Raw genomic sequence first — 18,054 nt, 5'->3', positions numbered from 1 at the left:
CTCCTTAAAATCCGGAGGAAGATTTTCTCGACGGATTCTCCAACCCTTCCTTTCCTCCAATTCCGGTTGCCCCTGCAAGGCCGCCGGAAATCCACCCAGGTTCGGCCGCTTTACGCGGGCGTCTGCTGCTGGTAGCGAAGCTGAATTTATGCTACGCTGCGGCAAGTGTGAACGCTGCCATGGAGAAATAAGACCGTGCATGGTGAGGAAGAGGAGAGAAGAGAGCGATAAGGAGGCCAACGCGGTGGAGAGATGGTATCCGTATTAAGCATTATCCGAATTTTTTTAATGAAGATATAGCGGATGCTGAATTGAAGTTAGGGTTAAGAGGAGCAATGGGACTTGCTGCATATTATTTTGTGTTTTATCGGTTCTTCGTCCGGTGATTAAACGGAATTAAACCTTCCGACTAACAACTGCTATAATTTACTGATGAATGCTGTGCTAGCTTAGTATAGTATGCTTTTTTTTCAAGAATTTGAATCTTAGACCTCCATTTGAGAAGTCAGGGCAATAAAGTTGACGATCGATTCAGGTATTTAATCGAAAAAAGAATTTGTTTACCTAAAATCATGGTGATTCTGTTTCTGTGTATGGCTTCACGTTTATCAATATATCCTGTTTATATGCCTTTGTGGGCAGGCTCAAACTTAAGAATACCGGGTTGGCAAAGGTATTGGTTATTAATCCAGAATCTTATCACACATCAGGTTGCCGTAAAATTTATAATATGGTCTCTTATGTTGAATGTTTGGACTTTGTAGTTCGAGCTAACATAGTTCTCACCATATTTGTGCTCTTGAGCCATGCTATTCTTTGCGGATATATTTTTTAGGCTTTGTTTGAATCCTAGGAATTTGAGTGAAAGGACGTGAACAAAAAGTAGAAAACTTTCAAATTATGGCATTATATTAATAGTCAACTTATAAATTGTTTGGATTTCATTAATTTCTTTCATTCTTGTCGTATCCAAGCAAAGCCCCAATTTACTGTAATGTAAGTTGAAATGGATTCTAACTGCAACAAATACTGCAACCGAGGGTGGTGTAATGTGGCTTTTTTTTTCTTTTATCTGATTTAATTCTAGAAATGTTTATATTCTGGCAAGATTTTTTTTTAATTTTTCTTATTTTACTTAATTTCTATGTCCCATCTGTCAATTCGACCTTCAGATTGAGCTTAAGCATTTTTCTTGGTAGTCTACCCCATAAATTGCATGCCCACTCCCTCACTTATCCTCTCTTAATATAGATAGTTTTTTGGCTTGTCTAACAACAACTTTAATTTTCCTGTGCTCAACTGCTTCTGCTAACCATGGCTTTGTTTGTGTACCACAGATAAACTTGAATCTTGTACCAAACCCTATTTTCATTAGCTACTTCCTTGCTCAAAATGGCTATCTTTTCCTCGGCAATGCATTCAAAATTTCTTTCCCATCATGCATAATTCATTGAGTCTATCTTTCTTGCCGTCTCTTTTTTCATGAGACCCATAAAGAGATAATATCCTTGTAGTGATATCCCATCATTCTTCTTATTCTTCCTACAAAACTCCTTCATACCTACCATTGACAATGACCCCTTATATAATACCATGGTCATATCCTCCATGCCAAATGAGTCATGCTAAAATGCCCATCTCCTTCCACAACAAACTTGAGAACCTCTTCCATAACCCAACATCCAAATAAACTGATGTAGCGCGTTATGATAATTCATATAGGCTACATACTAAAGATGCACAAGAGGATGTTGGAGTGAATCAAGGAGAGCAATAAAAAGCCCACAAAGATTATTCATTAGATATCAAGCAAAGCCCAAAGCATTTCAACAAAAGAAGAATGATTAGCCAAGTAGCCCACCCATGCCCATTTAATGCTTTAATTTGGCATCACAAAATTTTTTACTTCTTTTTTAGAAACATCAGGTTCTGAAACTTTGAATTTTTAATTCAAGCATTTAAAAATTGCATGGGAAGTGTATGTATTTGCATATATAGTAAGAAAGTGTAATGTTTTTAGAAACATCAGGTTCTGAAACTTTGAATTTTGAATTCAAGCATTTAAAGATTGCATGGGAAGTGTATGTAATTGCATATATATTAAGAAAATGTAATATATAGTAAGAAAGTGTAATGCTTCTTATTGAAATTGTCACCTACTTTTCTCTATATTTTGATTTTTTTTAAAAGATAATTTTAATTTTTATAAATGGCCTCCTTTCTAGAATAAAATGCTCATTTTTCGATAGTTACTTGATATTTGATTTTATTCATTTGATGTGAGAATTTGGAGGTCAAACCTTTGGTGATCCTTGTTGAGAGTACTAATTCTCCAATATCTTATTTCTTTTATCTCGAACACTTAAGATAACTTATTTTTTTTATTCTTCACACCCTTTAACATCATTTTCATCCCTTTTCTTTTGCCTCCAACACCTAAAATTTTTTGGAGTAACATATTTGCTAAGAAAGAAATTTTTAAGTCTAAATATTACTATCACCATAATGATAAAAGTTTACATGACTAATTATTGACCCTATGATAGAGAAGTCAATAAGTGTTTGAGTATCTTAATACATGTGAAGATCTTATAAATAGGACCAACTGTGGTGATAATGATTAACAACTGGCCAACAAGTTTGTACTTCATTCTAAGATGTAAATCAGGAATTAAGTTTAAAGTGTTTGACCCTCATACTCTTGAGAATTGTGGGTCTCAATTGGGACTCATGTGGCTCGGAAAGAGAAGGGAGAGAGTCACAGACGATTGGATCGTACCATCCTGAGGGATAGAAGCGATCACAAAACTTTATGCTTTGACATAAGACTCAACAGAAGACAAACTAATCATAAATACATTTGTCTTTAGAGCACTTAATAGATATGAGACCTTACAACCCCAAAGAATAGAAGATAATTCACTCTACGAACTCGAAAGACAAAGATATATGTGAATGAACCAAAAAATTCTCCTACTCGATATCTGACATCAAATTGGTTTTATTTTATTCTAGTTGATCAAGTTTCCCATAGGTGCAGGCCTCCATAACTAGTTACATCTTAGATGAGGAACCCAATAATACTCATGATTAAAAATGTTTGCTCGTTTTTTTTGTTGACGTTTAGAAGATGTTGGGTTTTTAAAATGAGATTTCTTATTTTATTAGAAGAAATACTAAAATGACTACTCGGCATGTGTGGAATAACATAGTCAACTATAGAAGAATACATCTTAGATGAGGAGCCTAATAATACGCATGATTAAAAATGTTTGCTCGTTTTTTTTGTTGACGTTTAGAAGATGTTGGGTTTTTAAAATGAGATTTCTTATTTTATTAGAAGAAATACTAAAATGACTACTCGGCATGTGTGGAATAACATAGTCAACTATAGAAGAATACATCTTAGATGAGGAGCCTAATAATACGCATGATTAAAAATGTTTGCTCGTTTTTTTTGTTGACGTTTAGAAGATGTTGGGTTTTTAAAATGAGATTTCTTATTTTATTAGAAGAAATACTAAAATGACTACTCGGCATGTGTGGAATAACATAGTCAACTATAGAAGAATACATCTTAGATGAGGAGCCTAATAATACGCATGATTAAAAATGTTTGCTCGTTTTTTTTGTTGACGTTTAGAAGATGTTGGGTTTTTAAAATGAGATTTCTTATTTTATTAGAAGAAATACTAAAATGACTACTCGGCATGTGTGGAATAACATAGTCAACTATAGAAGAATACATCTTAGATGAGGAGCCTAATAATACGCATGATTAAAAATGTTTGCTCGTTTTTTTTGTTGAGGTTTAGAACATGTTGGGTTTTTAAAATGAGGTTTCTTATTTTATTAGAAGAAATACTAAAATGACTACTCGGCATGTGTGAAATAACATAGTCAACTATAGAAGAATGAGTACAAGCAAACATATCCTGCATTATAGTTGAGCATACGAGGGGATTTCAACAAATTACATAGATATACGGGCAACGTTTTGACAAATAAAAAATTGTCAGACAATGAGAACTAAAACACTCTAAGAACAATGTCAGACTTAAACTTAAATCTAAGGAAAGACTAATGTACCAAGTGAGTATGACACACAACCTAGACTATTGCAATATAGCGATGAGGCTTATAACTTAACCTCACATGAGCCTAAGATTGCCCATGTTTTGGACTTACAATTCTACTTGGAAATGATTGTCAGCTAGGTCCTACCTAATTGCATAAACTCTATACATATACAAGATAGGGTAAGTGTAATATATATGAAATAAGATGTGTGACATCACTACTAAAGCAAATGCGGCTCGATCATGAATAAACATGATATGTGAATACAATATTTTTTTTAAATTTATTTATCTAGACCCAAGTGAGTTATAAAAAAAAAGTGAAAAAAATAAGTTTGACACAATAGAGAAAAATGATTCATGTAGCCGACCCCACATAATGGGATAAAGGCTTCTTGTTGTTGTTGTATGTTGACTGACTACCTATGCATATATGTGTGTCAATCTAAAGGTTTCCACTAACTTAAAAAGCAAATCGCTGATGGAATAGACAAGTTACTCAAATGTTGACTATGCATCTTTGGTACACCAAAGAAGTTAGAGATCAACTTTTTAAAAAGGCGACTTTGAGAGACATGTAATTAATTATTAATTTTTGTAGGAAAATATTTTTTATGATTTGATGTTTATTTGTGAAAGTAGAAAATTTAACATCCGAAGGGCCTAACATGGACTCAAATCCAAGTTATGCATAAACATCTTAGTCAACATAGAAAAAACTATGTATTTCTTTAGCAACACAAAATAAACAATCAAAGTAGAATAATAAAAAATAATAATGATTGGGTCCACAAAACACATAAAAGAGAAAGAACTGAAAAAGATGGGACAACTGAACTTCTGCTATATACAACCCAACATAGATCTATTACTTGGCCTGCGAGACTTTAAGCTTTGTGTTAGCATGTGTGGAATAACATAGTCAACTATAGAAGAATGCGTACAAGCAAACATATCCTGCATTATAGCTGAGCATACGAGGGGATTTCAACAAATGACATGGATATACGGGCAACGTTTTGGCAAATAAAAAATTTTCAGACAATGAGAACTAAACACTCTAAGAACAATGTCAGACGTAAACTTAAATCTAAGGAAGGACTAACGTACCAAGTGAGTATGACACACAACCTAGACTAATGCAACATAGCGATGAGGCTTATAACTTAACCTCACATGAGCCTAAGATTGCCCATGTTTTGGACTTACATTTCTACTTGGAAATGATTTTCAGCTAGGTCCTACCTAATTGCATAAACTCTATACATATACAAGATAGGGTAAGTGTAATATATATGAAATAAGATGTGTGACATCACTACTAAAGCAAATGCGGCTCGATCATGAATAAACATGATATGTGAATACAATATTTTTTTAAATTTACTTATCTAGACCCAAGTGAGTTATAAAAAAATGTTAAAAAAATAGGTTTGACACAATGGAGAAAAATGATTCATATAGCCAACCCCACATAATGGGATAAAGGCTTGTTGTTGTTGTTGTATGTTGACTGACTACCTGTGCATATATGTGTGTCAATCTAAAGGTTTCCACTAACTTAAAAGCAAATCGCTGATGGAATAGACAAGTTACTCAATTGTTAACTATGCATCCTTGGTACACCAAAGAAGTTAGGGATCAACTTTTTAAAAGGGCGACTTTGAGAGACATGTAATTAATTAATAATTTTTGTAGGAAAATATTTTTTATGATTTGGTGTTTACTTGTGAAAGTAGAAAATTTAACATCGAAGGGCCTAACATGGACTGAAATCCAAGTTATGCATAAACATCTAAGTCAACATAGAAAAAAATATGTATTTCTTTAGCAACACAAAGTAAACAAATAAACAATGAAAGTAGAATAATAAAAAATAATAATGATTGGGTCCACAAAACACATAAAAGAAAAAGAACTGAAAAAGAAGGGACAGTTGAACTTCTGCTATATACAGCCCAACATAGATCTATTACTTAGCCTGCGAGACTTTAAGCTTTGTGTTCTGGTACACCAAAGCTTCACTTTGACATTCATCCTTCTGGTACATTCCACAGGCTCACTTCTAATTGTTCCTTTTAGGGCCTTTAGCATGATCATCTGCAAACAAATATTTCTACCATAGCTACGAAGGACAAGTGCCTATAACATCACATTATAAACAAAGAACGTCACAACAAACAACACATCATCACATCACATCAAACCATAAATAAATGAAAAAAAGTTTAGTTACATCTTAGCATGAGAATGCCAAAGGGTGTGCCTATCACAACATCTAGTGTGTGCTAAGCTAGTAAGCGTGTAAATCTAGTTAAATCTATGGTTAAAGTTATAGGTTTGATCAGGTGATGTTCAATTTATTAATTTGGGATGGTACATGTTCAAGTAATTAATGAATTATATTAATTTATTATATCTTTTATGATTTAGAAGTTTCATGTTAAAGGATTATAAGGAATCCTAGTCTGTGAGTTTGATTAGGCGTGGACATATCTAGCTGGCCAAACCACGTAATTTTTTTATTGTGTGTTTTATATTTTTTGCTTTTCTGTTTTTTAATTTAATCATATCACAACTAATTTAAAAAATAACTAAAGTTAAAATTAACAATCTCAATATTTAATAAATAAAAAAAAATAGCACAAGGATTCCCCTCCTTTGGTATGCCATAATTATCATATAATATAAAAAAAGTTCAAAAATTAAAATATTATTACTGAATTTTTACATCCTGTAGTCTTTCCATTTAATATCTCGAAGCCCAATTCTAGTGGTCCAATTCTTCATTACCATTACCCTACTCAAATTTTAGCACACTCACAGCTTTTTAGTCTCATATTGTTGGTGATAGTTTGTATTGCACTATCGTATGAACAAAGAGTTTTGAACCATTAGTTTGTAACTTATCTGAGTGGTGGGCATGCTATAAATTAACTTGATTAAGCTCACGTTAATTAGAAGGTTTTGAAATTGACAGTATGAGTTTAACTTTATATAAATTATAGGACTATTTTTTATGAGTGAAATATTAAACATTGTGTTGTGATATAAACGTGATTAAAAAGATTATTAGGACGGGATGGTCCTATATAATCGAGCGGTATTGCAGGTTCTATATAACCAAGCCAATTTTTTTATCAAACTAGTGATTCAAACCAATTTTCATCGTTTTGATGTAAAAAATTGTTTTCAAGGGTAACCAGACTGGTCGTATAAATTGTTCACGGTTGAATCTGCTCGTTTGATTCTTGTTTTTAAACATTCCCGTTGTATGCTATAATTTAAATCATGAAATTTATAATTTCTTTTTAGAAACCCTAAGTTTTGAATTTGTCGAAAAATCATGACATTAATCCTTTTATTAATTTTGTAAATGCTAGGGCGACGCGTTGTATGACCTGAATATATAAAAAGTGTGCAGAAGCCGCTACACCGGCGACCGGGTGTAGTGTAAAATAAGCAAGGGTTCCAACATTACGAGCATATTTTATTATGCAAGAACTAAAACTGCATACATTGAATGTAATTTTAGTAGTAGTAGCTCTAGTGACAAAGTTATAATTATGGGTGATCAAATCATTAAAAGGTGTGAATGCTTTGGATATATCAGTTCTATTGTTTAAAGTGATTGGGATATAGATGGGGATGTTATTGGCAGAATTCATGTTGGTTGGCTAAAATGGAGGAATGCTTTGGGCCTATTGTGTGATAGAAAAGTACATCTTAGACTGAAAGGAAAATTTTATAAGATGGTGATGAGACCTGCAATGCTCTATGGCGCCCAATGTTGGCCTTTAAAAGAGAAGCATAAAACTAAGATAAGTGTTGTCGAGATGAGAATTCTTAGGTAGATGAGTGGTTTTACACTAAGAGATAAAATGCGAAATGAATATATTCGTGATAGGGTTGGTGTAACTCTACTGACAGACAAAATTAGACGGAGTTGTCTTTGATGGTTTGGTCATGTCAAACGTCGGCTATTTGATGATCCGGTTAGGAGAATAGATGTTTTAGATTCGACTTATGTTAAAAACGGCAGAGGTAAACCTAGAAAGACTTGGGCATATCGTACAAAAAATGATCTTAATTTATTAGAATTAAATGAAAATATGACACTTAATAGGACGCAATGGAGAAAAAGGATTCATGTAGCCCATCCCACTTAGTGGGATAAAGGCTTGTTGTTGTTGTAAACCCCAAGTTTTGAATTTTAAAATTTTAACTTCAACCATTTATGTATTACATGGAAAGTGAATGAATTTGTTTAAAATTGTAAGAAAATTTTATGCATGCAATTAATATGACAAGGTAAGTTAAGGCATCTTATGACTGTTGCCTCTCATCTTTTCATCCATATTTTGAATCTATTTTTAAGGGTGATTGTAATGGCTATAACTTGCCCCTTTTCTAGGATAAAATGATAATCTTTTGTTTTGAGAGTTTGGCACCTAAACTTTTTGGCATTTGTTGGTGAGAGTGCTAGTTATACAAACCCCATTTCCTTTCTTTTGCCTTCAGGCTAACTCATTTTATTTTCCTCCATACTTATAGTCATTTCCAATTGTCCTTGATGCCTTCAACTCTTTTTTCATAAGCTCACACTTTAAATCAACCCATTGACATTGCCACTCTAAAAGTTATGATCTGGTTTATGACCCGACTTTGCACAAGTTAACGCAAATGGACGTGTCATGTAAGCAATATAATGGATTGAGTCTAAGATCGTTCCCACAAGGATTTACTTTGGATTTCGAATTTGACTTAAAGCACTAGCTCTCAAAACCTATCTTCTATTAAAAATAAAATTTTTGGCAGATGAGTTTTATGTATTCTTAAACTATCAAAATTACTAAATTAAAATCAAAGATTTGAATTTGCAATTCATACATTAAATGAAATGATTCATTTTATTTGCAATAGCTATTGTCCATCATGAGCAAATTTAGTTTGAAGCCTCTGTCGATAGCTTAAAACGTAATTTTAAAAATCCCAAGGCAGTATTTCTATTTTCTTAGTGATTTCAAAAATTGTTTTTTCCCAAAATTCTTTAAGCGATTGCTAGAAGTTAGGAACAATAGGTTTATTCCTCTAAATCATAGTTGTGAGTTATCCTTGTATAGATTAAGGGTCTGTTTGGGACAGCTATAACTGTTTGAAGAAGCGGTTGTAAAGTTTCTACAAAAAAAAACTGTTGTTTAAAAGCTATGGTGGCAATTACAATTTTTTTTTTTTTTTTGAAAAAACTCAGGACGTAGCTTTCTAGTAGCCACCACACTTGATAAAACACAATTTTCAACAACATTTTTTTGAAAAAAACAAACAAAATACTATTTTGTCAAACAGAAAAAGTTATAGTGTGACACCTCACCGCTGTCCAAACGCGCCATATGACTTTAACTTCTGATATCATTAATCTTGATTTATTTTAAACAAAGGTATGATCTCCACTAAATGCTAAAAACGGGATAAAACACAAATAAATAGAGAATTTCAACACAAAATGAAATTCATCCATTGATTTAATTTATAAATCACAAATTCTAAGGAAAAGTTTCATAACCTAGTGTATTTTTACAATTCAAAAACGCAAAGCATTTCATTTCACCAAATTATAAATTTTGCAATTAAATTGTCCCCTCCAAGTGCTAATATTCTACTCATTGCCTCTCCTTAACTACCAGAGACTATCTAGAAGTGAAAAAGGGCTCTCCAACATCTATATGAACATCAGGGGTGCGCCTTATTGGGCGAAAATCCTGTCCAGGGGTCGAATACGGCCCCGAGGGTTAAAATCTCAATTTTGCGTCGGGATGTCCATAGGAATGTTTTGACCAATCCGAAAGCTACAAAAAGCTACAACAGAAAGCTACGTATTACTAAAATATAACCTCGTAACTCAAAAATGAATATTCTAGAAATTTTAAACTGGGGATTTTAGTGTCGTCGACAGTTGTCCCAGACCACCGCACATGTGGGTCGGTATGGACCCCAGTTTTCCCGAAATGTGCTCTAGAGAGTTTTTTTACTGCTAGACATTAAGTTAGTGTTAGAACCGTCGTCGCCCAACGGTGAATTCTCCCGGGTAGGGTCTAAATCGGTACCTATCCTAGTTCCGTGCTCAAGAAAAGTACCAAGTGGTCCAAATGGGTGTCTTGGACTAAGGGAGATTGAACACAGTACTATATCATTCGAGTGGACACCCCACACATATGACATTGAAAAGTGATGCCAACATCAGTTATGCCTTACTTTAAGGCCATCTCTCTTGAATGCATACTTGGCCTAGCAACCAAACTTCATTGACATAGATCATTCTATATATGTGCAAGCTTTGCAAAGTCATTTATGGCTTCAAGCAAACAACCATTGCCTGCTACCATACTACCATAAGCTACGACAAATTCTCATTTTTTGTTGGCTTCACCAATTCTCTAGTTTAAACATTTCTTTTATGCCTCAACATTGTTGATACTCTTATCTATCTAGTTTATACTAATAATATCATTACTATGGATAACTGTCCACTTTGTAGTATTTTATCGTTCTTTTTTTCCTATCTTAGTTCATTTTATTATTTTCTTTATGTAGATGCGATTATACACCAAATGAACTTTCCTTATCTCAATCCCTGGTGTCTTTGCTCACACTATAATCATGAATACCAATCTTGTAATGAAACCTAATGCCTCACCAGCGCTCACTTTTGACTGTGGATCTACACTCACTAATCTGACTAATATTAGAGTTTATCTATAATTCTTAGCTCTTATGTACCCAAATATTGTTTTCATGGTTAACAAACTGTTTTGATTTATTCACCACTCAGATTATTAGTCATTGGAATGCAGAAAATTGGCTAATCCACTTTTTTGGTGGTGCTATTGATCACAACACTATTTTCATCATGACACTGCTTTAACTTCATGCATTCTCTGAATCCGAAGTGGATAGGTAACAAAGATGGCTGCATCTCCATAGGTATCTACATTATGTATCTTGGCCGAAACTCTATACCTTTGAGTGTCAAGAAACAAAGTACTGTAGCCCACGCCTCTTCCAAGATTGAATACTTCTGGTTGCCATTTCAAATGTTGTTTTTTGTTGGATTTGCTCTCTGCTTACCGAACTTGCTATCTAGTTTTCTATGGTGACAATGTGAGTGCTACTCGTCTTTATAATAATAATGTATTTCACTGATGAATAAAAAATGTGGCTATCTATTATCTTTTTATTTGTAAGGAACTCAAAAATGATGCCGTTTGTGTGGTAATTACATGTCCAAAGCCTAGTTAGTGGATGCTGTCAACAAACCATTTCTACCACTCACTTAACTACACTGAGGATCAAATTGGATGATCCCAGCGGAGCTCCATTTGACGGAGCATACAGATGAATAAAAACTTAATTATTGTGTGTTTGTGTATGTATGTATATTAAGTATTATAAATAGTTAGCTTCATATTCTTTTAGTATCATATGCCATGTAATTACTTAGTTTTTTTAATGGAGCTTCCTGCCTACATTTGAAATTGAGAATCCTCTCTTTTGCAAAATTTTACGCTTTTAAATATTCAGAATATCTTTATGAAAGAATCATGCCATTATTCAACAACATTCCACAATTAAAGTTGTTTTTTTTTTTTTTTTATTACATTATAAACATCTTTATAGGGCACATGTCCATTGGAAACTTTCTCTTTGCAAAACAACATTCCACAATTAAAGTTGTTTTTTTTTTTTAAATTTTTTTGTTACATTATAAACATCTTTAGAGGGCACATCTCCATTGGAAACTCTCTCTTTGCAGAATAGAAAATTAAAATTTCCTTTAAATTTCAGTCATGGTTGCCTGGTCCAAGCATCAACTGCATTAAAATTTAGGTTCTTTATGTGATTCTCTTAGATGATTTTTTTATTAGTACAACGGCACTAAACTGGTCGCCACAATGTTACACTATATAATTTGAAAATTTGTTAATTTGAGTTTAAAGAAAAAGTTAAAGAGATTATTATGATTGGATATTTTGATGATGCTTAATAATGAACTATTTTGCAAAAGGCCCTGCAAGGTACGGGACGAAGAGGTACTTTAAGCTTTAAAAAATCTTGCTTTAACTCAAAATGAGAATAGTTGATCCTTAAAAAATAGACATCTCTTGGAGGTTATCTTCTTATGGGTTTTGGATTAAGATGCTGCAGGGATTAAAAAATACATACATTCCTCCTAATTAGTTATCGAGTAAATAGGTGCAGCCATATCTTTGTATAAGCACCAATGTTCTGGCTTAAGCTTGAAGGCAGGAATTTTTTTGGATAACCTTTTTTTAGTGAAAGAACCGTTTTTAGTGGACAATATGACTTGAAATGGAGTAAGCAATCAATCTATAGCATATAAATAGTATATAAAGTAGCACTATACTTTATAAGATTCCACCTGTAAGTCTAATGCTTTTATTAGAAAAGAGGAAGATGGTTCTCCTTTTAGGGACTAAAGAAAACTATGGTGAATATAAAAAATCACTTTTCTTTTCTCATATTATGTGTATGGTCTTGTATATCGAAAAGATGCCCTTAAAATAAATGAAATAATTATTGTTCACTATGATAGATCTAACTCATACTCAGCACCAGCAAAAATAATTCTTACAAAAGAAAAGTTATTTTATTCTTTGAATGTCGGTTGCCTACATTGGATGCATCTCGCACCAATAATGCAAACTTGTGAGATGATATGCAGAAAAAAAATGAAAACCTATGCTTCTAACTTATCCAATTGAGAACATGAATTTGGTTCAATTCCAACAACCAAAGCCATTTCCCTCTCCATTTCCATCCCCACCTCTTCTGCCTGAAATGTTGAATGAACCCCATACAGTACATAAAACAGCACAATCATACAATTCCACACAGCAAACCTCTGGTAGGACCTCTTCTTCAGAGAGCTCATGAGGAAAATATTGAGAAATACTGAGGCTGCTGCTGGCCATGGCATCAATGGCACGGACCACTTTAATGGACGGTGATGACAGGGAACTTTACATTGAAATAAAGCAGTAATCATCACCGTTAATCCACCAAACAATAACATCATCCACCAGTAACTTCTCCCAAGCTTCCAGCTTATAGAAAAGCCTAGTGAGCTTGCTGTGAGGAGCAGAAGGAAGAGGAGGATAGGAAGTGGCTCGTTTGCACCAAGGCTCACATATCGCCGGTATATGAGCGCATTCGCAACTAAGTAGAACACGATTAAGGTACCAATAGAAATCATCTCGAGCACGATCTCGAGGTCGGTACATAGAGCAATGGATGCCGTGCATATCCCTGCATAAAATAATGAATATGTCGAATGGTTCTATTTGAATTTCGTCATTATTCTCTGAACGAGAAGATATTGCAAGAGTATCACCTACCTAAAAAAATAGTCGCATTCAATGGGGTCCTCGTCGAAGGATGCACGTTAGCAAGCCAAGACGGAACTAGCCGAGCTCTGCCAATGACACAAAGGTATCGAGCCTGGCCAAGCATGGCAACCAAGAGTGATGCCACAATTCCTAGGCTGGCTCCAGCACCAACAACATTTCCTGCCCACTTCCAGCCGACCTTACTCTGGAAGGCAGAAGAAAATGATGCAACCTCAGATATCTGTTTATGATTATTTGAACTTTTTATTGTTAGCTAACATCAACAAAACAAGAATCAGCAACAATTGCAAATTGGGATTGGTTTAGGGTTACCTTATCATATTGGATCATGGAGGAAAGAGATAAGGCCATGAGGCAGTATAATGCTGAGACAATGAGCACTGATCCACCGATGCCAACAGGAAGGATTTTGGAGGGGTGTTTGATCTCTTCAGCCATTGTTGATACACTGTCATAACCAATGTAGCTGAAGTACACTATAGCAGCTCCATCCACAACTCCTTTAACACCAAAAGGAGCGAACCCTTTCGGCTTTACAAGATTCTGTGAGGTTCCATTGTAGAAGCCAGCAACAATCACAAATCCAAAGAAGATTACATGGAACACTGTCATAAGTAGGTTGAGCCTGGAGCTCTCCTTGGTACTGCAATTTCAAGAGAAGTAAAGCGTAAAAAACTAAAACAGTACAGTGGTCTGTAGACAGCACTAACAAAATACCAAACAAAACCTTAAAGTTAAGGTACATAGTTTAACCTGTAACACAGGCATAAAGTGAGAAGAAAAACAAGAACAAATGCAGGAATGTCCAAACTGTTGTAGTCCTTAGACAAGCCTCCAAGTACAATCCTCCATGAGTTTGGATCTTCTAAACCAGCGGCGGCACTTAAATACTCAGTGAAACTTCGAGCCACTGCAGCGTTGGATAAGACATACTCAAGTAGTATGTTTGCTCCTCCAAAGTAACCCACAAACTCCCCTGGGACATTAACCAGGGCATTCAAAATTAAGCCAAAACGTAAAAGATTAAGTAAATTAGTTGTATAACTAGATTTTTCATACCAAAGGTTACTCTAAGGTAGCTAAAAGCACCACCAGCAACTGGAATCTCCACAGAAAATTCAGTATAGCAAAGAGATGAAAGGAAAGCACAGATGCCGGCTATAATATAGGAAATGCAGACTGCTGGGCCAGATAATTTGCTGGCTACTTGGCCTGTGGTGACGAAAACTCCAGCTCCAAGCATCCCCCCTACACCAAGTGCCACAAGATCATACCATTCGAGCTTCTTCTTCATGTCTGCTCCTGATCTTTCTCTCACTTGGTTGAGCTCTTGTTCTGGGGTCCATGTTGCTAATATTCTTCTTCTGAGTCTGTAGGGAGTTTGGGAGAGAGAATGGAGGATGGAGGAGAACAAGGGCAGGTGGTTGTGGGTTATTGGAGCTGGAGAGGACATTCTTAGTTCCCATGCAAGTAGTTGTGTATAAGGGATTTGTATAAATTTGGGGAGGTTTCTGAAATGTTGGAATAGCACACACTTTAGCTTTTTACTAAATGACTATATAAACCTCTTCCTTCACAGTAAGTGGCAAGCAGTACCCCTAGTTGAGCTCTTTCTGCTTTAGATTTATATAAGCTTACAAATATTTCTCCTAACATTCTGCATGCAACACTTTTTTTCGCACTTTGCTAAACTTTACTTTATTTGATATTATTTTCAAGTTTATTGAAGCATATCGCACATTATTTTTAATCCACAACTGATAAGTTTGAATTTTTTAACGGCCAGCATAATATTTTCTTTTTGTGCGCCATGATTAGAAGTTGTGTTAGAAGATTTCATTCAAATAAACTTTAACACCTCATGCCAGTCATTTGGAGATATGGAGACTAAAAATTCAAAAAAATAACCCAACATTTAGGCTATTGATGGAGATAAATCAAACCAACATTTAGGCCAAGTACCTCTACCAAAATTCAGTATACAGTCATATTTGGGCTATTGATGGGGATAAAATAACTCTTCTTATGCAAGTTTAAAACGGCTTTTGACTGTATATGATTAACTTACCGCTCCTTGGCAGTCATTCCCAATGTATGGTCGCTGAAAAAGTGCAAAGCTCTCAGAAAGGCATCCTCCTTTGCGCGCTATTTATATAGAAGGAAATTCTGAAAAAAGAAAACAAAACATGAGAAATTTTATAAAATTCCTTTAAAAGATTAAGTAGTTCTTCATAGTCAGAAAATCAGTAGATTGAAGGATTGGCCATCTATCAACGCCTGCTACTGGAATATTATGTTTAATATCACTTATCCTTCACATTTTTAATATTCCGTTGACTTGCTTGAATGGTTTATAGATGGAAACTTGCTTGATCAATCTTTGCAGGGATATTCATAGTTAAGTATCCGAGAAGGGGCTGCCTTTCTATAGTAACTAGTACTATCCATATGAAGGCGTAATCCATATAGAAATGACAGATTAGTATCATTATAAATAGAAAAGATTGCTTTCCTATTCAGTTTTAACTTATGCACAATTGATAGGCTATCATTGGAGCATTTACAGAAATTAATACGAGAATTGTCCGATAATAATTTTGACAGATTTGTTTAACTGTAACAGGAGATGGAGAGGACAGCTTACACAGTTCAAACAAACAGAATTCACGAGTAAATGATCAGGTAAACTGCAAGTTCTGTACCTTTTTTTTATGAGAACCTGATACATAGCTTGCCTTCATGATCATGCTAGGATTAAAACCCCAACTCTATTGTCCTCGAACTCCAAACAAAATGAAGAATCCCAAGCAGGCTGTTGTGCTCACCTGAAAAAGTAAATAAATAATAAAAAGAAAACCCTAAATCTATCATTAGTGAGCTTGGCATTTATGGTAGAGGTACTTGGAGCTTGCTATATCTTCAAATATATTCCAAGGAAATGTTCAAAGGATATAAATGTATATAATAAGTGATTAGCTCTTTGACCCTGCTTAGTGAGGCCAAACCGCCATACTGGCATGAAAGCCAAGTTTTTGTTAAATAAATCAAAGGTAGGTTGAAGCATCCAAAATGCTACCGCCAACGTTCAAATATTTTATCAAAAAATTTGGTAGAAAAAGTAGCAAGATTTTTGGATGAATTATCTTTTCGACGAGATTTTAAGGCTTGGAGTTGATTGATTTGATGGCAATTTGTTATATTTACAATTCATGCTAATTTTGGCATCCGATCTTTAAGTAGGTGCAGAAGCTAGTATTCTGGTGATATTGTGGTGGTATTACGGTACAATGTCATCATAAATATCACCAGAATACTACATATGTGTTATGCTTGTGATATTTTAGCGATATTGTAGTGATAATACTACCAAAATATTATCAATTCGCACTCATCTCATTCACATGCAGTATTTCCTTGAGGATGAGAGAGTTAATCTAAGAATTAAGTAACTGCATACACATGGAGCTAATCTGAGATATCCGTTATTGGCTCTGTTTTTCTTCACGGTCCAGTCTCCCTTTATCGAATGCAGAACGGATTTTTTTATGGAAAAAAGAGAGCAAACCATGAGAATGAATTTCAAAATAACCAATTTATTTGAAGATTACTATAATTTAAATTTTAATTGATTAATTTTATATTTTATTCATTTTAGAATTAATTGAATGGCCGGAAATTGATCTAAATTTCTGCCCGAGTTTCTGACCGAATTCTTTTTGGGGTATCTACGTACATAACACCCAATTCCCATGTATTTACACAGTTTTTTATATTTATACCATTCTAAATTTTTATATCACATCACTATTTTAATAATAATAAAAAATGAAATAAATATAGGTGTTAGATATGTAAATACATAGGATTTGAGTGGTTTATTGCTAAATATTAACTAATTTTTCTTGATTTTACTATTTGGTAGATGCTACAGAGGGTTTATGGCGGCTTTTACTTGATTTTTCCTAATTTCTTTTGCCACTCGCCTGTCAATCTTTCTGTTTTTTTTTATAAATATATACAATTCTCTTTGGACAGGTTATGGTCTAGAAATTGCACAGCTGTATTTCCTTCTGACTTTGGACAGGTTATGGTCTAGAAATTGCACAGCTGCCGCCAATTGAAAAATAAATCTATAAACTTTTTTGTATTTCCTTCTGGACTTTATCTGTCCTGCTAATTTAAAACAAATAATGAAATTAATTTGGATGCAGTAAATTTTTTATTTACATTTATGACTGCAACATGGGGGATTTAAGCACTTAAAACCTTCTTATTTACATATTTAACTCCCATCCTTTACTATTTACTTGTAGAACGCTTCAATCACTTGCAGATCTCAAAACTAATCTTTTCTGCTAACTCCTTTCCCTCTCCTCTTAAAATAAGCTGCATTTGAAGCAACAATTACCTCAGGAGCGGATGGAGCGGAGATCGCCGGAGCATTTTTCGGCGACGAGATGCTCGAATTCTTCCTTTCTCCTCAGGATAAGTCTCAATGAAACAACAATGGTCTCTGCAACAACTCCGTTCCCTAGATGCTCGAATTCTTC

The 18,054-nt window shown here is 34.3% G+C and overlaps 1 protein-coding gene and 1 long non-coding RNA gene across 4 annotated transcripts; one reads left to right on the top strand and one right to left on the bottom strand.

The window, feature by feature from the left end:
- LOC110020295 lies at positions 1 to 17,967 on the top strand. The gene is made up of 3 exons (XR_002293513.1): positions 1 to 255; positions 16,128 to 16,186; positions 17,891 to 17,967. It is a non-coding gene; the product is annotated as an uncharacterized LOC110020295 (long non-coding RNA).
- On the bottom strand, positions 12,524 to 17,983 carry LOC110020294 (cationic amino acid transporter 6, chloroplastic-like). 3 transcript variants are annotated; one of them, XM_020718347.1, is made up of 8 exons: positions 16,406 to 16,614; positions 16,207 to 16,329; positions 15,573 to 15,670; positions 14,564 to 15,015; positions 14,258 to 14,480; positions 13,817 to 14,147; positions 13,493 to 13,724; positions 12,524 to 13,403 (listed from the first exon to the last, which is right to left on the bottom strand). In XM_020718347.1, exons 3-8 carry the CDS (start codon positions 15,587 to 15,589, stop codon positions 12,835 to 12,837), a joined length of 1,824 nt encoding a protein of 607 aa, XP_020574006.1. In that variant the 5' UTR covers positions 15,590 to 15,670; positions 16,207 to 16,329; positions 16,406 to 16,614; the 3' UTR covers positions 12,524 to 12,834. The 3 variants fall into 3 exon arrangements, with proteins under 3 accessions (XP_020574006.1, XP_020574007.1, XP_020574005.1); XM_020718346.1 differs by lacking the exon at positions 16,406 to 16,614 and adding an exon at positions 17,913 to 17,983 and having other exon boundaries at positions 12,737 to 13,403; XM_020718348.1 differs by lacking the exon at positions 16,406 to 16,614 and having other exon boundaries at positions 13,493 to 13,688; positions 16,207 to 16,396.
- Positions 17,984 to 18,054: the final 71 nt, after the last annotated feature.

Source organism: Phalaenopsis equestris, unplaced genomic scaffold, assembly GCF_001263595.1.
Source record: "Phalaenopsis equestris unplaced genomic scaffold, ASM126359v1 Scaffold000094, whole genome shotgun sequence".
Lineage (NCBI taxonomy): Eukaryota > Viridiplantae > Streptophyta > Magnoliopsida > Asparagales > Orchidaceae > Phalaenopsis > Phalaenopsis equestris.
The sequence above is the reverse complement of the archived record's forward strand: the minus strand, read 5'-3'. Positions and strand labels throughout refer to the sequence as shown.

Coding starts and splice junctions, on each gene's coding strand:
- LOC110020294 (XM_020718346.1), bottom strand. Junction 14,481..14,563: donor CTACCTTAGAGTAACCTTTG/GTATGAAAAATC, acceptor TTAATGTCCCAG/GGGAGTTTGTGGGTTACTTT. Junction 14,148..14,257: donor ACTTTATGCCTGTGTTACAG/GTTAAACTATGT, acceptor TTGAAATTGCAG/TACCAAGGAGAGCTCCAGGC.